Source organism: Aythya ferina, assembly GCF_964211825.1.
Source record: "Aythya ferina genome assembly, contig: HAP1_SCAFFOLD_86, whole genome shotgun sequence".
Classification (NCBI taxonomy): Eukaryota; Metazoa; Chordata; class Aves; order Anseriformes; family Anatidae; genus Aythya; species Aythya ferina.
The window spans coordinates 461,619-485,000 of record NW_028181429.1 but is presented as its reverse complement, the minus strand read 5'-3'; the positions used below and the strand labels follow the sequence as shown (position 1 = coordinate 485,000).

At 45.9% G+C, this 23,382-nt stretch overlaps 1 protein-coding gene and 1 long non-coding RNA gene across 2 annotated transcripts in view; both read right to left on the bottom strand.

Moving 5' to 3' along the window:
• Positions 1–3,930, bottom strand: part of LOC311428486 (uncharacterized protein) — a gene marked incomplete at both ends in the record, with an annotated part of 19,128 nt that extends 15,198 nt beyond the window's left edge. The window contains 5 exons of the mRNA XM_084539917.1: positions 1,320–2,057; positions 2,162–2,330; positions 2,475–3,034; positions 3,794–3,879; positions 3,914–3,930. Of these exons, the coding sequence (XP_084396043.1) occupies positions 1,320–2,057; positions 2,162–2,330; positions 2,475–3,034; positions 3,794–3,879; positions 3,914–3,930 (1,570 nt within the window). The remainder of the gene's footprint in view (positions 1–1,319; positions 2,058–2,161; positions 2,331–2,474; positions 3,035–3,793; positions 3,880–3,913) is intronic.
• A 1,766-nt stretch (positions 3,931–5,696) lies between these two features.
• Positions 5,697–7,189, bottom strand: LOC311428506. Its single transcript, XR_014687752.1, has 3 exons — positions 7,160–7,189; positions 6,266–6,354; positions 5,697–5,731 (listed from the first exon to the last, which is right to left on the bottom strand). It is a non-coding gene; the product is annotated as an uncharacterized lncRNA (long non-coding RNA).
• Between the last annotated feature and the right edge of the window lie 16,193 nt (positions 7,190–23,382).

Genomic DNA, 23,382 nt, shown 5'->3' with positions numbered 1-23,382 from the left:
ATTAAATAAATAAGAAAACCAATAAATTAAATGAAAATTTAAAAATTTAAATTTAATACAAATAAAACCCATTTTTCCCATTCCAATGAATTGCTATCCCCATCATCACTTCCCATCCCACTGATCATTTGCTATCCCAAAGACCTCCCAGTTCTTATCCCCTTGGCATGCCAGTGCAAGAAGAAGTGCTCTGCAGGCAGAGGCCTTGCTGAGTGACCACCTAAGGAGAGGAATTTGATCCAGAAGGCAGGAAGGAAGAGTAATGCCCCGAAAGAAGAAGCAAGTCTTGTCTCTCAGCCCTTTGGTGTCCCAAGCAGCAGTTGCCATGGCCAAGCTTTCCCAGCCCAGCTGCTGCCAGCATCTCCCCAGCTTGCCATTGCCACCTTCCTGGGTGAGGCGCGCGCGCATTTGCCATTGGCGCTGTTGCCATCGCTGTGAGTGGCAAGCCCATCCCCTAGCTCCAGCACGAGAGAGGGGAGAGGGCAAGCGAGAGGGGCAAGGGCTGAGGAGCGTGGCTGAAGCTGGAGCAGGTGCCTGCAGAGGTCTCTGTGCCTGCCTGGGTGCTGCGGGGGCCGTCGAGGAGAAGCCCGAGGTCGGTCACGGGTAGCTGGAGCCTGGCACTGTCGGCGGGGCGCTGGGCATGCTGCTGGGGCTGCTGGAGGTGGGCTGCGGCTGCACACAGGCCAGCTGGCACGCTGGCCCCAGCGCCTTGGCCCTGGCCCCCAGCGGCTGCAAAGTCTCGCTGGGGGTCTTTGTCCCCGGCTGCTGGCGCTGCAGCGTCCTGGCCCCGCTGGCCTGGGGACAGAGCCTGTCCTGGGGCCGCACGGCACGGGGCTCCCCACTCGGAGTCTCCGGCAGCAGCCGCGCTCTGCGGGGAGGTGGCGCCGCTGCTCCTTGCCCCCCTGCAGCCCCCGGGCTTCGCGCTCTCTTGCTGGGTGCCGTGGTGCTGTTGATCGCCAGCTGCTGCGCGCTGCTGCCTGCTTCCCTGCTGCTGCCAGCCACCGTGCTGCTGCCAGCCGTCTTCCCCTGGCACGGTCTCTTGCGGCCTTGGCCAGCCTGGCCCAGCAGCGTCTTCCTCTCCTTGCCAGGGGGGTTCTCCGTCGTCGGCCTCCTGTGCTGGCAGCTCTGCGCTGTCCCGGGGGTGCTGCTGGGCGCAGGGCGCTTGGCCCCCCGCTTGGTGCCGGTGGACGCAGGGGCAGGCGGGGGACTCTTGAGGGGACCCAGGGGGCGTTTGGGCAGGGGTCTCCTATGGTCACTGCGGCCCTTGGGGTTGGGGCGTTTCTTGGGAGAACTCGGGGGGGATTTGGGCTGGGGTCTACGAAGGGCACTGCGGCCCTTGGGGTTGGGGCGTTTCTTGGGGGAACTCGGGGGGGATTTGGGCTGGGGTCTACTAAGGGCACTGCGGCCCTTGGGGTTGGGGCGTTTCTTGGGAGAACTCGGGGGGGATTTGGGCTGGGGTCTACTAAGGGCACTGGGGACCTTGGGGTTGGGGCGGGTCTTGAGGGAACGCTGGGGGGGTTGGGGCAGGGGTCTACTAAGGGCACTGAGGAGCTGGGTGTCAGGGAGGCTCCTGGGGGAACTCAGGGGTGGACTGGGTAGGGGGCTCCTAAGCGCACTGGGCAGGGGACTGGCTGCAGGGCTGAGCGGGGGGCTCACTGCTGGCACGACGGGGGACTGCAGCGACAGCCCACCCTCAAGCTTCTCGGGGCGCAGCCCAGGGGTTGAGGGGACCTCACCGAGGGCTCCTGTGGCTTCCAGTCCCTGCGTGCTCGGCTCCTCGATGTCCTCGCAGAGGTCGGGCAGCTGCGAGAGGAAGCGGCTGAGGGCAGGACTGCTGGGCAAATCGGGGAAGGCGTCCTGGGGCTCCACGGCATCGAGCCAGCTGAGCAGCTCCTCCATGCCGGGGATGGGGATGTCCAGGTCGGCCAGGAGCTCGTCCTGCATGTGCTGCAGCTGCTGGCTGTCCCCTGCCAGCTCTGGAAAGGCCTCGGCAAAGGCATCAGGGCCCAGCTCGGGCAGCTGCGGGGGCTCCTCAGGCACCTGCGGGGCTGTCGCCGCTGAGGACGAAGCAAGAAAATCCCCCAAGACGGGCGATGTCAGCTTTCCCATGGCCCCTGGGTGTGGGGCGCCCAGCGGCCGGCTGTGCCAGCCCCAAACTCACCGTCAGGCGTCGCCGTCTGGGTGCTGGCGGTCCTTGGAGCCTGGGCAGGCTTGGGGGCAGTGGGGCCGGGCAGCGGGGGCCCCTGGTCCTCGCTGAGCCCCACGGCGTGCAAGCAGGGCTCCGGCAGCTGCCCCCGGCTGCTGCTCAGGGTGCGGGGCGTGGGGAGCGCCTGCCCCCGCAGCGGAGGCCCCGGGACGAGGGGTGGCGGGGGGTTGCGCTGGGCGGGGGCCTGCAACAGGCAGGTGCCTGCGGGGTGCATGAGCTCCCCATGGAGCACGGCCCTGGGCCCCAGCCCCAGCGCATGGTGGGGTACCAGTGTCCCCGTCACCATGGGCTGTCCCCACTGATGGACACAGGGGGCACAGGGAGGAGCGGTGTGGGGGAGCTGCCCCCCGGCGGGGAGCTGCACCAGCTGCAGCTGGTGCCCCATGGTTGGGAGCTGCACCAGCTGCAGGTTTTGCTCCACAGCGGGGAGCTGCACCAGCTGCAGGTTTTGCCCCACAGCGGGGAGCTGCACCAGCTGCAGCTGGTGCCCCACGGCGGGGAGCTGCCCCACAGCAGGGAGCTGCCCCCCGGCGGGGAGCTGCCCAAGCTGCAGGTGGTGCCCCTGGGCTGGGAGGTGCCCCCCAGGTGGCAGCTGCACCCCGGCGGGGAGCTGCAGCACCTGCCCCTGGACCCCCGGCACCACGTGCCAGACGGTGGCCTGGGGCAGCGCGGAGGGGAGGGTGGGTACCTGCGGGGGCTGCAAGGGCAGCGCCGTCGCTCCGGGGAGGGAGGGCAGCAGCCAGGCAGCCACCGTTGGCGGCACGGCTGGGACGACGAAGGGGGAGTTTTGCGTCTGCGCAAGCCGCGGAAGCCGTCTGGGGAAACCCTCTGTGGGAAAAAGGCCGCTGGGCTGAGCTCTGGGGCGCTGGGCTCGCCAGCAGGGCCGCAGCCCCGGGAGGAGCGGGAGCCGGCTGCTGGACCTGCCATGGTGGCTGGAGAGTGGGGCGGTTGCTTGGGGAACCCGGGCAACGGGGGTTCCGTCCCAACGGCTCACCAGCCCCTCGCCGACATCTTGGGGAGGACTGCAGGCTTTGGACCCAAGCAGGCTGCCCAGCGCAAGACTTGGCCATGTTCATTAGAACATTACTAGCCTCTACGCCTCATGGCATCACCTTCCATCTTGACTGCTAAACCTCCTTGCTCCCTACTATCTTCTTTGCCAAGATACAGCTGTCCGTCCACATTTACTTTTCCTACTTGGCTGGACTGAATTTAAGAAGGGAGCTTGCAACTCTTCCTCTTGTTTGCCACTTCATCATCAAACCAAATGAAAATAGAGCTTAGGGAAATGGTTTAGTGGGGACTGTTAGCGTTAGGTCAGAGGTTGGACTCGACGACCTTGAGGTCTCCTCCAACCTAGAAAATTCTGTGATTCTGTGAAAACCATTTGCCTTTAACCTCTTTATTTCAGGCCTTCTTTCCTAGTGGCCATTCAAAACTGGGAAAAAAATAGTCTACCAAGTGGGGTTTTTTTTTGATTTGATAATAAATCTGCAGACTGTTAAGTCATCAAGCACTTCAAGACTGTTTGAAATAATCTCGAGATTAATATAAAAGGAATTCCTCACACACGCTGCGGCCGCTTACCTTTAGTATAGTCGTTGGATGCGATGGAGCAGTATTTCTTGCTTTCGCCTGCACTGGAAGTCTTCCCTTCCTTGTAAGGTTGTTTACTGCTCTCACTTCTGCATTACTGACATGAAGAGCCATCTGGAGGATGGCATTCTTCCTTCTTCTCCCGCGTTATCTTCTGGAAACGAGGATCCAAGTGTTCCAAGGAGCCTTTTGCTTTCCTGGTGTTTCTCCTTTTTCTTCTTTTTCTTCTCCTTTTTCTTCTTTTTCTTACGCTTGCGATTGGCATTGTCAAAGCGGAGCGCACAGAAACACAAATCATGAAGTCTGAAAGAAACATGCAAGTTAAAAAGGGAAAAAAAGATGTGGCACTTGTTGCCTATATGAAACTTGATTTATTTTACCACAGGTGATGATTTGCAGCATGTCAGCTATTTTGTGGTGCTTTGTGCACACGCAACTTACTTTAGATGCAGCAAACTTAAGCCGTCAGATTGAAGGACCATAGGTCCTGGTTTGTACACAGATCATTAACAACGGCTAGCTCTGGAATATGTGCAAGCAGAAAAAATCTTTTAACCTAATCTGGAATGGTGTACGGATGTGATTCGAACTATGTGGTCCAAAGCTAGTGCTCTGACACAATTCAGCAAGAGCTTTCCTGTCTTCACTGATCAACCTAACAACATGATCCCCAGCCAGCTGGTGCTATCTAAAGAACTTAGAAACTACCAGAAAAAAAAAAAAAAAAAAAAAAAAAAAAAAAAAAAAAAAAAAAAAAGGAAGACATGAGAAGCACCCAGAAAAGAATTAGAATAAAAAATGCGGAGTATGCTGGAATCCTTGCTTACTTGGAATCCTTCTCTCCATCTTTATCCTTAGACTTCTGTTTCTTCCAGAACTTGTGATATTTTTGCATTTTTTTCACCACCTAAAAGCTCCTTTTCTATCTTTCTGTCTTTCCTTTCTATTTCACTTTCACTACCTTCTGCACGGGTATATTTTCTTTTTCTGTTTCCTTCTGTTTCATTTTTCTGGAAACAGTTCTCCAAATGAGCTGACACAGGTGGAAGCGCATGTCTTTCACGAGAATGTCTTCTGGAATGTTGCTGAGGTACCGAGCAACGATGCAAGTCTGCTCGGGGTGTGCTAAAGCGACGTACATCTTCCTCTCTCAAGAGGGAACCGTGAGGCCATCCGCTTTTGTAATGATAATGCTTATGTGACCTGCTGTAGTAAGTTGCAGTCCATCTGTCAAAGGCTGAATCGCCGTGAGAGAACTTTCTCTCTCTACTGTCTCCTGTCGCATGAGGTGAATAGTAATCCTTGTAATAGCCACATCTTTCCCATCTCCGTGCTTCGTCTCGATAGTATCTTTCTCTGCTCCAACTTCTTTCCCCTTTGGATCGGTAGTACCTATTGCTACCTTGTTCTGATCTTCCTCCGCTGCCAGATCTGTACTTTGAATATTTGACTGCTCTTCTGCCATTCTCAGGGCTGTTTCTTTCACGAGGGAAAGATCTGTACCTGCTTCCCTCCCAGTACTCCTGCTTGTGACTCTTTTGCTCAACAAATTCCACGCTCTGAGAACACCTCCTCTTGCTGGAAGGACCTGCTTTTTGACTCTCCTTCTCTTCACTAGGAGCATGTTCCCTCTTGCTTCGGTAATGCTCTTTCTCAGTGGTTTTAGTCTTGTCCTTTGTATCTTGGCGTCTATCTGCAATAGCTAAGGAAGAAAGATTGTTAGAGCTACATTCAGTGTCAGACTTGAGAGAGGAAGTTTGCCGCAATTTCTCACCAGGCTCACAAGACTCTTTGCCAGACAAAACGGTTTCTTTTGAAATGAGGTCACGTTCTTTTGATCTTCTTGCTTTCTCCTTGTCTCCACCGTCATCACATTGGTACTGGGCGAGGTATTCATCGTTCCCAGGAGATTTCGGAGGTTCCACAACACTGCATAAAATAAAAACCCATTTCTCACTTCTGCTGAAGGACGTGAATATTAAGAGTAAAACCTTCCAAAGGCAAACAAACAAACAAAAACCTCCGGACTACAGGAACGCTCGCAAAGATATGCCATTTAGAAACCTCTCCTGTGATTAGGACACCTTCTTCAGCTCCCAGAGAAAGTGCCTTTTCCCCTCTTGCTTCTGAAGCCATTGCACTAAAAAAGCAAACGCATCTGTCTCCTTCCACCTGCTGCTCTGAGAAAAAAGGCATAGGGGCGAGCGGGGAACAGCCAGTGTTTCTCCAGACAGTGGAGAAAAATGGAAAAACATTCTATAAAGGAACACAAGTTCTCCTTGAGGCACCAACCTGCATCAGAGTGATATGCTCAGTGCTGATCATTAGTTCTGTTCGTGACACTGGACACACAGTATGGAATTGTACTAATTTAAATCCTTCCATTAAATACTATTAGTAGACAGATAAAACTGTAACGAACTTCCATAAAGTCTTGTCTTAATCAGACTGTGCTCATTTTACCTCATTTCCTCTGACAAGCTGTTCAGCTGGCTGGCTGTGAAGGACTCCGTGATGACTTCTCGATTGACTGAAGGCATAGCTCCAGGCATCTGCAATTAAAACGCACAAGTCAGCAGACAAAAAAATACTATTTGTAGTAGTACTGAGGACTAGTCTTGTCAGAATTTCTCCATTAAATGGTAAGCAAGACCGCTGTCAGTTGTATGCATTATCTACACTTCAAAGATAACCCCAACTCACCCCCCAAAATCTACTTTAGGAAACTTAGGAATTTTTATCTCAGCTGAGCTTAAGTTGACAAGTTCTAATGTAAGCTCAGGTCTGCAAATTCTAAGGGGATAATACCACAAAGTCTTATGATCACGTGTGTGCTGCGTTTTCTCAGTATTTCACCTGAATTAGGAACACAATAAACACTCCCGAATACATCGTAGGTGAGAAATTCTCGATGGAGCAAATCTATGTTTCAAGCAATCCATTTGTTTTAGAAAAGAACATCTCAGAAGGTTTAACAGGTTCTACTCGGCAAGTGGAATCATCAAGTTTCAGTCCGTTTTCTTTAGATTCATTAACTAACCTAATAGCACCATTTAGTGAATCTGTTTTTGGCAGCTCATGCTGGGATCTTCCTTTGTCAGCATTCTGACAGGAAGAATTGGAATGCTGCAATGTACGGACTACCTTTCACACCAAAATTCCATTAGAGGACATTGCATTGCATTTCAAATTCCTTTGAAATAAGCCCTTTGACTCCTCCTCAGATTTTCCTGAAGATTCTGCACCATAAGGGACTGTGTTATCAGAGCTGAGTTTAGGATTTTCATTCACTGTTGGCTCCACAAAAATTTCATCAGAAACTTTTTTGTTTGTTTGCATTTGCTTCATTTGCATTACCAAATTTGTAATTGTGGATGAAGGAACAGCCTGGTAGAGATCTTCATCCTCCACAGCACTGCTAAGAAAGTCAGGCTGTGACACAGTCTGACGAGCAGGCAATTTATTGTGAATACTGATGGTGATCTTCTGTTTTCTTGACGTATCAGTAATTGAAGGCCTGGTAATTGCCTGGTTTTGAACACAGGCCATTGGTGGTGCTGAAGATGGCCTTTTTAGGGTGACACCAGTGGTCTTTGCGTCCTCTTTTATGGATCCATTTCCATTTAAACGGCTTGAATTCTGTATTTAAAAAGAAGAAATTGCAAGATGGATTAACGCAAACACTGCATGTAACATTTTGAAACACAAAACTCTCCTACTGAGTGTTTCTACAAATGGTCTTAACACCTAAAAAGAAAAACACACTGCCCGTTAAGGATAAATGCAAGTCCAATAAGCGTATTCAATTCCTGCTTTTGGTTTACTGCAGATTGGTATCAAATTAACATCATCTTTGAAAAACAGCCAAGCAACTTAACATTACCTGCTGCTATTCCCAAATATATTTATTTTCCCCTTTAAACATACCCTGAAAAGCCTGAAGTAATCGTTCTGGTGCTCAGGAATAAGACATTTAGTTTTCCCTGTCTTAGCTAAAGTGACGAGGATAGGAAAAACAAGTCCTCTTTTAAATGATTTGAGGATTAGTACACTCTGCTTAAATAGTCAAAGAGCGTAGCTCTCTGTGCTTTAGAAAGCTGTCTTGGAGGTATAAAGTAATGGAGTCGCATGGCTGCACAATTTAGCAGTAACCACTGTTTGAATGACTCTGGCTGTAGCATGAGGGCTGTGAAGAAAGCTGCAGCGTGGGAAGGAAAACAAAACTAAGATGCCGAAAACCAAACAAAAAACCCCACACCAAACCCCAAACCCACTAGCAGTTTGGTGCCGTTATCTGCCCTCCCGCTTCCCTGAATTACCTTAATCATATGAGGAAGAAGTCGTGGTCCCAGAAATCCAGCCTGCTTACTATTAGCCCCCTGCTGACCAGGAGGGAATGAACAGGGATAAGATGGTGCTGGCAAGTAAAACGCACGTTCTCCAAGTGTCAAATCATAGCGCCTTCAGAAAAGAGCAGTGATCGTAGTTTAGTTTTTCTTTCAGCCTACTCTTGGATTAAATCCCATCCTATCATTTTAGAGGAACAGCTCATACGATATGGAAGCCTTCTCTACAGAAGGCTTCGCCATGACTACAGACTGAAAAGTAGAGAACAGTCTTCCTACTAAGACTATCACTTGCACAGCAATAATTCATTCTTACACCACAGATGGCCTTCATTTCTCTCCTTCTCTAAATTAGCCAGCTACAGATAACACATAGATAGCAATTTACATGAGTGCTGCAGTTTAAGGCCGAGCAACAAAAGATAATAAACGACACAGAGAATTTCAGGTTAGACAGAACTGAATTAGACAAATAATAATCTTCTCCCGGGATAGCAAGAAAAACACTTGCAAAACAGAAAAATATCAATAACAGGAAAGTAAATCTCTTCTGAACACATTTTAAGATTTGTTATTACCTGATATAAAAAAGTATGTAAGCTTGCTGACCAAGAACTCTTTTAATGTCAGTATGCACTACTTTAGCATCATTCATCTGATACCAAAGTCCATTACCAGCCTGCAAATAAAGACAACGATTTCTTTAGGTGAATTGCACGTTTTCCAATTGAAATCACGGATAGGAACAAAATACACACATGTCAAATAAAAATATAATGAAATCTTTTTCCCTAGAAACAGTAGCTGCTAGTCATGCTTTAATTGGTTTGCCAGCACAACCTTTACCCTGTTAGAAATGCTGTTGACTTCTACCTTTACATAGCATATATAGTGTCCTGAGTGACAGCTGACACCGTGATGTACCAGCACCGCGTATAAGGCATAGAGCAGTGGTTCTCCCATTGACTGCGACATGTAGGCTCTCAGGTCCAAATACTCCGGATATTTCACCTCCTAAAGAGATATCAAGAAGATAGAAAAATTATCCCAGAGTACTTCGTGGACTAGCCAGAGAAAAACACTTCCAAAAAACACAGACTAGAATTGATTTCTAGAATATATTTCTCGAATATATTTCTTGATTCACTACAAATAAGTCTTCCCATAAACAACGGTTAAGACTAGAAGTTGCAGAGAACTGTTTCCTGATGAATCAGCCTTCTCAGAGGAAAGCATATGCTTCTTGTCAAGCGGGAACTTTATTGATATTAAGAGAAAGAATAAGCCATAGTCGTTAGTCTACAATTATTGTCTGAAAATATTAACAACTTTCAGCTTTGGGGGATGTCCCATTACACAATGATATAGTTGCATTACAGTGGTAAATATACCTTGTTGATCTTTCCACCTGTGAAATCTGCAAATCTTTTCAGTGATATTGTGAGAACCTTGGAAGAACGGTGTATGGTAAATCTCTTGGACGCAGGAACCATCTTTTTACACCTTAAAACCAAGCAGAGATAAGTGTTTGAAGGCATCTTCTTTTTTCGCCCCCAAAACAAACTCCTTTTAATGTCTCACGCATGCCTATGCTATTTGAATGATATTTACTTGCATAATAGGTTGGTCTTTTTTCTTTTCATAAACCCATGCACTGCGTGTCAGGTTTGTTAATACAGAGAAGAAGGTCAATTTTCCCAACAACTCAGAGCATAGCGGGAACAGGAATCTCTCACAAAAGGGTATGACCAGGTTGGATGGCAAGGTACCATTTCTTGGTCTACAAAAGTGGCTATTTGAACTCCAATCCTGGATACATTCTTTCAGCTTTCAAGGGAAATACAAATACTGAAAGCGGAACGAGAGAGCCTTGGTCCCCAGGGCTAGAAATTGCAAATAATCTCCAACATAGGTCGACTATCAACATCAAAAATACAACAGAAGCACATGGTCATTCTACAGGAGGGAGACATTTAACAGTAGGAAGTCTTCATGTACTGAGCTTGTCTGGAAAGACACTGAACCCATCTGCCATCCTTTGAAACAAAATAGTTCAGTTTGACACATTGCCCGCTCCAAGGTAGGACCTACGGTGTAAGCAGTGAAAATTAGCCACTAGCCCAGAGAACAACGGAAACTGGGCAGTTTACATCAAGAAAAGTACTGTCGAGAGCTAATAAATAGAAAGAACAAAAGTAGCTCTTTTTGAATTCTGATGGCAAAATACAAGCCAGAGAATTGCAAACCCATAGGGAATGCCTATGAACAAGACTTCCCCCCTCCAAGGAAACAAAAATCCAAGTCTTTTATAAACTTCCACAAAACTTGTAAGTAGATCCAAAGTTTAGAGGTAGTCCAACAGAGTCATGCAACATAGAAAACTGACATCTAGGATTAAGACCTAATTCGTCAAAATCTTACTCGCTACATTTATAGCAATTCTCTCCATCCAGCTCTTCAGGTTTCACAAAGAGTTCCAGAGCTCTGCTAACAGACGAAACCGCCTAGAGCAGCGAGAAAGAAGAGCGTAAAGTCACCGTAATTCAAAATTCCAGAGACATACTAGTAGTTTATAAGAGAATCTTACTAACATACTCAAGCGATCTACTAGGAGCACTGTGAAGAAGGAGGCAGAAAGAGCATGCTCAGCATTGACCTCACCTGGAAGGCATTTGACTTTGGAACAAATACTTTCCCAGTTGCCTAGACAGCATCTACAGTGTGCTTTGTCATCAATACTGGGGACAAATTCATCAGTCTAACAATTAGATGTATATTGAGGTAGAACAACAAAGAAGTAGGACAGCATTATAATTTTTGCAGAAAGAGAATTCTTTCCCCTTAAACCCAATGCAAATGTGGAGACTATTTACATGGGTTCCACGGAAGGACAAAGTCCAATCCACTTCCTTAGCACCACCAAGCTCTTACGTTTTAACATTATATGTGGTTTGGTTTTTTAAGTTAAACAAGTTTAATTTAGAAAGTTATGCATGTACTTAAACATCATGAATTATATTTAGAAAACATCTTACCTTTATATCCAAAGTGATATCAAGAAATGCCTCATACGTATCCGAAACTGCTTTGCAATTCAAGCACTTCACTGGAAACAAAATATAAATGCTTAACATTATGTGAAGGAGACTAACTGTCCAAATTCAAGTTGTTGACAGATACTACTTTAGACAAACTACAGACTGCTTTACTACTGACAAAAGACACAGATCAGTTCTAAGGACAGGAATATTTTTTCAAGTACCTCTTGATCTTAGAAATCCTCCAAATATTTGATGAATGATGGTGGTAGCTTGAGAAGATCTGTCCAATCTGGAAATAAATTATAATCAGACCTCAGAAGATTTAAGGCACAGAATTAACTCTTCAAAGAGTTTGATGAAAACCAAGGATGATGTAGACTTGCGTTGCTGATAGTAAATAAGGCACTAAAAGGTGCTAGAGATCATTTCTGAGAGTAAATAAAGGACTAGAAGGTGCTAGAGAATGTATGAAAGTGAACTTGTTTATGCTTACTCGGTGCTTCCGTTCAAGCACGCTTCCTGCATAGCATCAACAGTATAGCGCAAGAACTCGTGTGCGTCTTCTTGACTGCCAAAACGGAAATGTTGTCCTATTCCTAAATAAGAAGATGATAGTATTGACCTCATTTAAAAATGAAATCATTCTTGTATTTCTAAAATCTCTCTTCATTGGAGTGTTAAAACCACTTAGACACATCAAATAATTATTTGAAGATTACAAGCTATCGAAAAGAAACACATCTGAAGCCACTTACGACTGAGATTACTGATAACATGCGTAGGCTCGATGGCATCAACAGTGCAACGCAGGGCCTGGTTAATGTGAGTCTCCATCGTGCACATCATGCAAAAATCTTGTTCACGACCTGAAGAGTGAAAGAACAAAGCATCCCAGTCCAGCGAAATATCCATACCTACGAACATCTAAGTACAATTTAAGCTATAGATACCATATCTACTCTCCTTGCTACATTCTCTTCTCCCAAGATGCCAATGTCCCAACAGTCTTGTAACATTTCATTTCACACAACTTGACAGAAGAAAAATATCCACTAAGCCTGTATTCAAATGCATTTTGTGATGAGAAATCTAAAAGACTACTGCAAAGTCGCAGTTGTAAAGGCTGACAGGAATGTGAACTCCACAGGCTGCAAAATGTATTACTCTCTAAAATTATTACTAAATGCATTACTGTCCAATGCACTTCATTATTCCCATGAAGCAATAAATGATCCTTTAATAAACAAACAAACAAACAAACAAACAAATAACTAAATAAATAAACCATGGTGCATTAATTGCACTCCATATGCTATTCGGAGCCCACTGCTAATACAGTGCTCAAAGCCAGCTGCTACAGGTAAAATCAGGCAAATAAGCTTATCTCACAGAATCACTGCTGTTCTTTCACCTTCAGAGCTATCCAACAGATTCAAAATACTGTTAGAAAGTACTCACATGACTGGCTGTGCTCAAGAGAAAGCATGTAATTGGCAAGTGGGGGTGTGTAGGTCAAACACTGCAGAGTAGCATTAAGAAAACACGTGTTGCCAAGATTGTACAGGCCAACTCCAACACTTTGTGTTTCTCGCCAATCCATACAAATCTTCTCAGGTGGAAAAAGAATGCTCTGTGGCAGAGCAATTCCATCATTAACGACTGCAAGAAAGTTAAATTTAAAAAGAGATCTTGTTTGTTTGTTTCGAAGAAAGGTATTTAAAAAAATACTATTCTGCAGGAGCACCTAGAGGAGCTAGCTACAATCCAAACCAGAAAAACTTATTGCAGACAGCTTTAATACCACCAAATTCATATTGGCTGGTCAACACAATGTTTTGGGAAAAAAAAAAAAACAAAAAACAAAAAACAAACAACTTTAGTCAACCATTTTAATGTTGACTGTAAATATATCAAAATTAATTTCTGTAACATCAGTCACTTCAGTTGCCTTAGGGGATTCGCTTTTGAAGTCTTTGTTCACAGTAGTCCCCTTCTCTATCAGTGCAACAAGTAAGAACTGCATTTTCTACTTTTGCTTTGAAGAAAATGGAGGCAGGATAAAACACACACTTACTTAGATCTCTTGGGGCAAAAGCCTTAGAATTTTCAGATGATCTACAGTAAATAGCACCTCCACGTCCTTGGGCCACAGAGACTTGGCTTGAATCTTCTGCAGGCACTATCCGGCCCCAGTTGGCGGTGCGTGACATCAGTATTTTAGGACTTGGTTTCTTGGATTTGCCAGACCGCCTTGAAGAGGGCTTTTTAGGCTTTGAAGATTTGGGCTTCTTAGCTACGGTCATTGTTCACATCTGCAACAGAGACAGAAGTTCTGGCTGACGTAAGACTATCAAGAAGCATTCCAAGAAGAAAAGAGTAACAGAAGTCCTGTCACTTAATCTCAAAGAAACAGCCTTAAGAACTAAATCGCTGGTATGAATGATTTAAAAAGAATCCCCAAACTAAACACACAAAGTGAAAATTTCCATCTAAACTCTATCAGTATTACTTTTCGCTTCTGCAGAACTAGTGGCTGATGCCATTTCTTTCCCTTCCGTAGGATTTTAATCCATTACAACTCTGGAGTCTTTTTAATATAAAAATGTAGAAGACATTCTCTGAGGGGAATCAGTTATTTATTGATTTCCGGAGTTGCGCAATTATCTGTTAATTAGTACCTATGATCTAACAGATAATTGTTGCAATTATCTATTGCTGGCATTAGTAACGGAACACTATTACTTCACTGCCTGCGTTTTTCTGTTTCGTCTGCACAAAGGTACCCAGAACTCACTGCTACTTTTCTTCTGTCTTTCCAGGGCTCGCCCTCTACCTCACTGTCTACTGCACCAGTCATGAGGGGTTTGTTGTGATTCTATAATGAGCCTAGCTTTTAAATACACCTTTCATGGGCGTCACTTGGTGACGGCAAGTTAATTTGTGAGGGCTCCTCAGTCTACATCATGCGGTCGCTTTTTCCAGGTGAAAAAGCGGAGCTGTAAGTGGCAGTACACTAAAGCCCTGGCATGCTGAGATCCAAGAGGAGAGATGTTTGGCCCTCCTTTTCACTCCTGGGAACCATATACCTCAAAACCCACAGAGGATGGGCTATATCTCAGAGAAATCTTGGGAAAGGAGAGCATGAAGAGCATGTTTGCAAATTCATTTCTCCCTGGGCTTCTTCTGCTTCTCCAAGAAAGACGAGTTTGAATATAACTTTGGCAGCAGTACTTCTGGTGTTTTACTCCTACCACATTTAAAACTCCTATGAAAAACTGAAAAGTTAGACTAAAAAGCAGCTCTTTCCGTTCTACTTTGAAAAGTTGCATGCTTTCCTCATGCAAAATAACAGGGGAATGTAAGCTAGAAACGGAAATGCTGAATGTAAAACAAAACAAAACAAACCTCAGCCCTCCAGGACAAAAGCCAATAACTGCTACAAAGTCCTTTTTAAAATGCTGATTAGGTTTCAAGGTGATACCGCTTTAAATAAGCGTAGTTGTGTGTCCATAGGCAGAAGCTGAATAATGACAGGATGAACTTCTATACTTCATGTTTTGTTACTGTCTTACTGTAGCACACAGGGACTTGTTACCTTTAGGGAAACCACTAACCTCATGGAGGGTTTAAAACATAAGCTAGTTTGTTATACCAAAATGACGGAGAGAACAAAGCATAAAGTGCTTTCAGATTTCTAGCACGCCTTGATTGCTGTCCATTAAACTTCAGACACGTTAAACAAAACACAGTAAATAAGAAAACTCCTAGTCCCACAGCTGGCAAATTGTGTGCAGAGGTTGTAATTAGAACTTTTTTGCCCTGACGTTTTACATTTAAAATTGATTTTAAATCCATTCTATACACACTTTCCATTCCTGAAAAAACAATACGCAAACCTGACAAATGCATTTACATGAGAAATGAAGTCGTCCTTGTCCGATTGGAAGACTAAGGTGACAGCTCCTGGGCTCAGGGATAAGCTCCGATCTTCACCAGTGACAGCTCCTTTTGTAGGATTGAAAGGGAAAATGTTTCAGCAACACTTTGGAAACATACTTAAGGGACAAGAAACAAAATCAAGACTGCAGTGAGAAGGAGAACAGAAAAACAATACTGGGGAAAATGAAAAGGGAAGGGAAGGGAAGGGAAGGGAAGGGAAGGGAAGGGAAGGGAAGGGAAGGGAAGGGAAGGGAAGGGAAGGGAAGGGAAGGGAAGGGAAGGGAAGGGAAGGGAAGGGAAGGGAAGGGAAGGGAAGGGAAGGGAAGGGAAGGGAAGGGAAGGGAAGGGAAGGGAAGGGAAGAAGAAAAAAAAGAAAAAAAGAAAAAAAGAAAAAAAGAAAAAAAGAAAAAAGAAAAAAAGAAAAAAGAAAAAAAATAAAAAAAGAAAAAAAAGAAAAAACGAAAAAAAGAAAAAAAGGGAAGGGAAGGGAAGGGAAGCAAAGCGAAGCGAAGACCTTGATCTTTATACTGACCAATGAGATAAGCCTTACACATTTTTAAGTTTATTTTTGACAACTGATTGAGGTGTTACCAGGTATTAAGTACAATTCAAGAGCGAATATTAACACTAGAAAGAAGAAATCCGATCCACCACCACTGTTTCAAAATACATCCATTTCTCATTTGGAGATGATGTCTCTCTGGCAAGATAGTAGAAAAACTGTAAATACCGATAGAGCTTCCTCTCCCGATGTTCCATATACATACCGATGCTGTTCCTACACCTACGCTCTGAGCATAAATTTATGTTGACATGAGTGACAAGAGAGGGTGTTACTCCTCTCTTTGTTTGCCTTGAGAGACACACCTCTTGTCCATTGAAAAGTAAATTCAAGATTCCAGATCAGTTAAGACAGTTGCTATCCCCCCATTCAGAGTTCTGCAGCAGCACTCTTCAGATGTGTTTAGCAGTCTCTTTAGAAAATGTTATCACTTAGGACCTGCTTCTCAGTAGGTCCACGTTTGGCCTCCGCTTAGCAGAGAGTCAATCCCAGCTTAAGCTTTCGTACAAGAGCCCCTTCACGAAACGGAGTTGAACCCTGACATAACTGAGTTGAACCTTTAACCTTGAAGCTTCCTTAAAGAAGAAAGCAGCACCCAGGCCAGGAAATAGAAATTAATCGTCACTTTACCCTGAAACGCAGTGGGCTATTCTGTGCTGGCAGGATTGCTGCCGGGCTGGCCGACGAGGCGGCGGGCAGCTCCCCGGGGCCACAGGGCCTGGCACAGGGAGCCGCCGGGGGTCTCCAAGGTCCGGGAACAGCGGCAACAGCGGCAACAGCAGGGACAGAGGGGACAGCAGCGACAGCAGCAGCCACCTCAGCCGGGGCCGTCTCCACAACCGCCACAACGGCCTCGGAACGCCGCCGAACTCGGAGCTCCAGCGTGACGCCTTTTGAACCTGGCCGCGCTGCTCATGGCTAAAACCAGAGCGTTTCCTCCGGCGTGTGTTTACTGTCGGTGCCGGATCGGCCCTCACCCCGAGCTCTCCCTGCCGGGAGGGCTTTGGGGTTGGGGTTTCCCTCCCGCCGCCGCCGCGGGCAGGCCCCGCGCGCAAGGGGTCCGCGCTGGGGAGCAGCATCTCACCCACGGCGAGAGACCGAGGGCACGACATGAAAAAGCCCCGACACGAAAAAGCCACGACATGCGGCCGAGGCGGCGGGGAGACGGCTCTGAGGGAGCTGCCACTTCGCCCCGCCGTCCTCCCCTCCCGGGCCGCCCCGCCGAGCCCCGTGCGCCTCAGGTGCTGCGCTGAGGGGGTGGCTGGCTACTGAGACAGCTGCCCAGGGCACTGCTCATGGCACCGAGCCTGACGGAGGTCAACAAGTGTTGAACAATGCTCTCAGACATCGGGTCTCACTTTGGGGTGGTCCTGTGTGGAGCCACCAGTTGGACTTGGTGATTATTGGGAGTCCTTTCCACCTTGGGATGTTCTCTGATTCTAGGTCAGCAATCCAGTAGCTGATGAGAAGTGTGGAGTCATTCAAAGGGAAGAGAGAGCACAACACTTCTCGTTTGCAGAAGCGGCTATTTGGTAACCAAACCGACGATTCCTTTGCTTCTAGAGCAACTAACAGCAGGGATCCGCTTTACAATGGAGGGAAAAGAGTCGTTGGCATGTCATGTGAAGTAACCTTCAAATCCCAGAGGATGATTTTGTTGGAACTTTATTCAGCTGAAAACACAGAAGCCTTGCTTTTGCTTGTGTTAGTTACAGCTCCAGTTTACTTTGGTTGGGAGGGAAGGCATTCCAGGCTAATGTGCTGTACCTGTTCCTTCAGCTCATTGTCCATAAATGGAGGAGCAAACGAAATCAGTTTTATCTCCATTAAATGCAGCAGACAAAGCGGAGTAGAGGGCGATCTAGCACTTAATTTTTCCTGTAAGCAGGAAACCCAGAACTCAACAACACTTTTCAAATCTTGTCCTGCAGTAAATGACCAGCTGAGTGAAGCTTGCATTTAGAGGATGTGCTCCTCCAGTAGACGGAAATAGCTTTTCCTCTTCACAAGTGCAACTGAGTGGTGGACTGGCAGCTACGTGGTTAACTAGTTGTGCCAAAGGGGTTGTGTTGAATGCACAGAAAAATATGCAGGTCCCAACAGTAAAGGGTTGTCTGTAGGCATGACACTGAGTACAGATGTTGTCTGCAGGTTCGTGCAGAGTGCACCGCGCCAATAAGCACCCAGAGTCGGAATGCACACGAAGGTCTTTTAATTATATAATTACTTATAGAACTCTGCAGAGTCAGGTACTTGGCCATCTTTCGCAAAGCAAGCACACCTCTGACTCGAATCGCCGTCATTTATACACAGGAAACTTGTGAAAACTCTCTCTTTGGCTCCTTTGGATTGGTTATTACAGCTCACCTAACTTATCTCCACTGAGCTTGTGCATTACAGAGGAATACCGGGGGGGAGGGGGAACAGGAGAGGGGGGACACACACCGAATCCCACATTAGCATAGTTTAGCATTTTGACAGGTGTGATTTTTAATGTGCTAATGACCCTTAATGAGAAAAAGGTTACTAGAGGTCAGTCTGGAGCTGGTGTTCTCCTTCCTGTTTTTTCCCTTTTAGCCCTTCTCTTCCTTGCTTCTGCTAGCTCAAGGCTACCTGTCTCTCTCCTTCTTTATTTTCTCAGCTAAAAGACTGCACAAGCTACAGGCCTCCCTATTTGCTTCAACATTTCCTTGGTTTTGTTTTTTTTTTTTTTTTTCCCAGCTTTGGGACGACACAGGTGTGGTTTGATATTTGCCAGTATAGCTAAAACTCACGCCAGTCTGCTCACGCACAATAAGTAGTAAGATTTAAGGACTGGTTTCATCGGCTTCTTCCATACTAACATCCTTCTTATGTTTTAGATATGCTGTAGTTAAATCAACACTAAGTTACTACTTGTGGAGTAATCGCCTTAAGCGACTAGGCATCATAAGCACACCTCCATCCCAAAAGCTACCCGCCTCCAAGGTGCAACCACCCCTCACTGAGCACGCCCTCGGAATTTCTCAGAGCCTGTACCTTTAAACGCAAGTGAGATCATTTCTACCAAGCACAACCAAGATATGCATGACTAGAGTCACTCAAGCTCCACCTTAAAGATAGAAAATAATATCAATTGCTTTAAGAGAAAGGGGATGTTAGGGAAGATACTATCAGGAAGGATTCCTTCTGACATCACTCGACAGGCTGAGCCTCTCACTCCCCCACCCCCACTCCATTGGGACGCCGTGGGGTAAGATCTGAACGCTTGCTTATACCAGGCGTCTCTGTGGAATCTTAGAAATCTCTAGAGTTTTGATGCTTTTTCATGTCTTAATACCTAGGCTGTGTACCTGTGCATTTCATGCATGCTAGCTTGCTTTTGCAGACAGTGAATTTATCACTGACAATCCAAAGAACCTGTGTACCTGTCGCCGTAAGAAATTGCACTTAATTGCATTCTTCCTAGCTGTGAGAGTTCTCCTTGAATGCGACTAGAGCGAGGCCGTACTGCGTTGTTGGTGAATCCGTGACCGTGATAGTTCAGCACCCTGAATCCGACGGGACCCATGACGGTCAATCGGCTACACCCCTTAACGCGACACTACTAGACGAAGAAGATGACAGGGCTTGCATGCACTGCATTAGGCTTTGCATGTGAAAACACCCCCAAATAATTTCACGTACATTTAACGTTTTTAAAGGGAAAAAAACAGGAAGGTGTAGTCTCTCTGTAAGCTACAGCCCTACATAGTTAAGGCATCAGCATTCATTCCTTTGCTTGATAGCAAAGTATGAACATACAGAAGAGTTAAATATTTTCTTTGCATTCTTAAAGGCGATTTTTCAGACTTGGGCTTCAGTTGTTGGAGTTGAAGAAATCAGTAGACATCCTTACTTTTACGTTAAGACCAAAATCTTTATCTAAGATTGTGTTATCTAACGCAACTAAACTCCCACCCCCACATGGTTTTTTTGTAACTTCGCAATGATCTTGCTGCAGTCCCACTCTGATGGTCTTTCAGTAACATGCAAACTGCCGTGGCAGATTCTGTTACAGTGCTTTTCTATTGACAGTGTGCATAACACTCAAGGTAAAGCCCCTCATTTCGCAGTGGGGACATAAAGTGTTTCTTTGGACCCTGCTGCTTCTGTTAGTACTCATTTTTTCACAAACTTCTTGAACCTGAGCCGTGCCTACTGAGCCAACGAATGCTTTGATGACACAGTATTTTGTCAAAGCAGTTTTGCTTCTTGGAGCTACAGAAGCAGCTCTGGCTACGTGATAGGGAATTGTGCTGCATTGGCAAAACCAGACTTAGCTACAGACTTACAACACTTGCTAACTCGATCTATTTCAAATCTCATTTTAACTTTAAAGGACAATCAGTTTTGTGGCTCCTGTCTTACTAATTTGCCTTGTTTTGCATGGAAGGGCAGCCTGTGAACGTTTTGCTTTATTGCATGCTTCAAAAAAAGGCTGAGGAAGAGACTGGAGGAACCTTTGCTATTCTATGGACTTTCCCCCGAGAGTGTGGAATTGCAGGCTACTTGGATGAATGTTCCAATGTGAGTAAGGGAGCAGACCTCAGCCAAAGGAGGTGGAATCCTTGCTTAATAGTAAGTATCAGTGTGGGGACATCTTTGCTTAACGGGAGCCGTTTAAACTCTTCATAGAAACAAAATAAGCTGGACATCTTATGTTTGGAAAGCAGTATGGTTACACAGCTGCTAACATAATGACTTGAGTCTACTGCTCTGCAACTTCAGGTTTTGTTTTCAAGCAGTGCATACATCAGTTTAAGCTTTGGACAAGGAGATTTGCAATGCAAATAGTGATAAACCAGAATCAGCGGCGCTGACGAGTGTAATGGTGAAATGCAGCAAATCAAGTATTCCTGCAGAAATGTGAGATTACAAAACTAGCAAGCCATGAAGCACTTTTGTTGTTGTTGTTGTTGTTTTTTAAATCAATTCTTATATGCTGAAATAGCACCTTCAAGAAAATCTGTTTATCTAGCCAGGTAACGGTGTCTCCCTGTAAACAGGAAGGAAATGCCAGGAGCAGCCATACCTCTTTGCTGTCAAACTAAAGAGCAAGTCGAGGCCAACATCATGCCATAGTGCAAAGGCTTGCTAAGAAAGATCATTCTAAGAGGTCTGCAAGAAAAGATGACTTACTTTGTCATAAGTTTGTCAAATAGAATGGACGAGTTAGTAGTCGAGTACCGCCTGTGTCCGACTCTACAGCTGCGGCGCAGCTCCAAGTCCCTGTTTTCTCCGTGGACTCGTCTCACAGTTTTTGCACCAGCTCTACTCCTCAGTGTTCTGGTGACTGAAACGCAGAAACAAAGGATTTTGAAACAGTGAAGATGGGATTCTCCTTATTTCACCGTTGCTCTTGTAAAATGGAAACAGACAAACAAAAAAGGCACCCTGAAGTGGATTGAGTTTTCTTTACATTTCAGATCAGAAGTTGGTGTCACAACCACTGCATTCCACTTCTTTATCGCTCTGCACGTTTAAACTGTCTACTTAAAACTGGGACCTGTAGGGAAATTTTTAAAGAGACTGAAAGCTAGCCAGACAAAAACAAACGTGCAACTTTTGTTCCATGCAGGAGGGAAATCTACTCCACTTATTTCTGTCTTGGAAAAGTGAGAACAATCAACACCTTTCTCTAAGGTGTTTTCACTCCATTCATGTCAAACTGTATCTAACAGTGCTCAAAACAAACACTAGGACATTGCAAGCCTCTTCCTAAGAGGTGTATGTTTGATTACTCTGTTTATGCATGCAGCACTTCCATTTCCTGCATTAGGATCTAACAGCTCAAGGAGGGAAGAATCGTTTCAAGAGAAACACCCAAACACCACATAAACTCGTGCTTTTTAGAAAAAAGCCTGCCCATTGTTTGCCATACAGCACCCTTTGGCACAGGTTGGTTGCTTGCACTGTCATTAAAAGAGCTAAGAGGACAAGGGGAAGGGAAGAGCTACACCACTGTGCTGCTAGGATCACAGCTAAGGTTTACTTTTGTGCTTGCCAACTATAAAACTAAGTTTGAACTTATCAAGTATCGATTTACTTTGCACAATTAGAACAGTTTGCTTTGTGCCTACCAAGCTGCAATTCACACTGCTCCCTCCCCAAGGAATTCATAAAATCTCCTATTTGCACCTACCTCTCTTCACAGAAAAGTCACTGAGGAGTGAATTCAGCTGACTACAGAAGGCTTTGGGGCCAAATGAAAGCCATGGAGTGACCAAGTGCCATCCTCTTCAGTAACCAGCGTAAATAGGTATCCCGGGGACTTACAGCCACTTACCTGTGTTATATTCTTTTTTTCGTTCCAATTTTGGCTTTCTCAACTGCCTACATTAAGAAAGAGGACAGGGCAGAGAAGGGAGAAAAGACTTGTTGTATTAGACCCATCAAGGATGGGAAATTTCACCATGTTTACAAGCCAGTGCTCCATGGTATACAAAGAGAAGCCTGTAGGCCTCACGCAGGATCCACATCCCAAGTCTGTTGTGTGCCATATACACGCGGTTCTGTATGTACCCACATTTCCTAGCTTGCTCATGTTGAATTCTCAAAATTATGAGCAATAGCACCCAAGTGGAAAAGATACATGTCCTGGTTTCAGTTAGGACAGCGTTAGTTCTCCTCCTAGTAGCGGGTAGGTTGCTATGTTTTGGCTGAGGATGTGTGAAAGGATGTTTAGAAGAGTGCTGATACCACCCCGATATTTCAATTGCTGCAGAGCAGTACTTACAACAAGCCAAGGACCTTTCGGTGTCTCACTGTCCTATTGGCGATCAGAATCGGCGCACAGCAACAGCTGCGAGGGGACAGACTCAGGATGGCCGACCCCAACTGGCCAAAGAATTCTATGCCTTATGGCAACACGCTGCACCATGGATAGGGCGGGGCAGCCGGGCTGCTAGGGGTTACACTGGGCACTGGTCAGCGGGTAGTGAGCAACTGCATTGTACATCACTTGTTTTGTACACATTACTAGTAGCAGTACTATCATCATCATCATCATCATTATTATTATTTTCCTGTCTTAATAAACTGTCTTTATCTCAACTCGCGGGCTTCACTGTCCCGTTTCTCTCCCCCATCCCAGAGAGGGAGGTGGGAGGGTTGCAGAAGGGCTGTGTGGTGTTTAGCTGCCGGCCGGGTTAAACCACAACAACACCTCAAAGGGGTTGGGGAAAAAAACAGGTTTGTTTTAGAAAAGCAGAAGACTTTCACTGAGAAGAGGGATTCTAGTTTTAAGGTACTGGTACGCCATCAGCATGCTCATAGGCCTCTGCTGATTTTAGCCGGAGGTTTATCAGGCCACAACTCACTGCACATGCTTTCTCTCTTGCTTTTCAATCTACAAATCGAACAGAGATTGAACATATAGAAATACAGTACCTTGAAAAGCGTCTTCTCTTGACATTTCCCCTCAGTATCGCCATACTTTCTTCAAAGCTGGAGACTGAACACCGCAGGATGCTTTTGCTCATTGATCTTCAACGGTGTCCGTTGAAACATTCATTACTGGGAGAAGAATAATCCTAGGGAAAGAAGGAAACAAGAATATATTTATGTGAACCACGTAGATTCAGATAAAGAAATTCTGCCTCACGCAAGTTTAATTGACCCTCCTGACTTGGTAGTGGGGCAACTAATGGCAGGCAGACACTGAAACGCTGC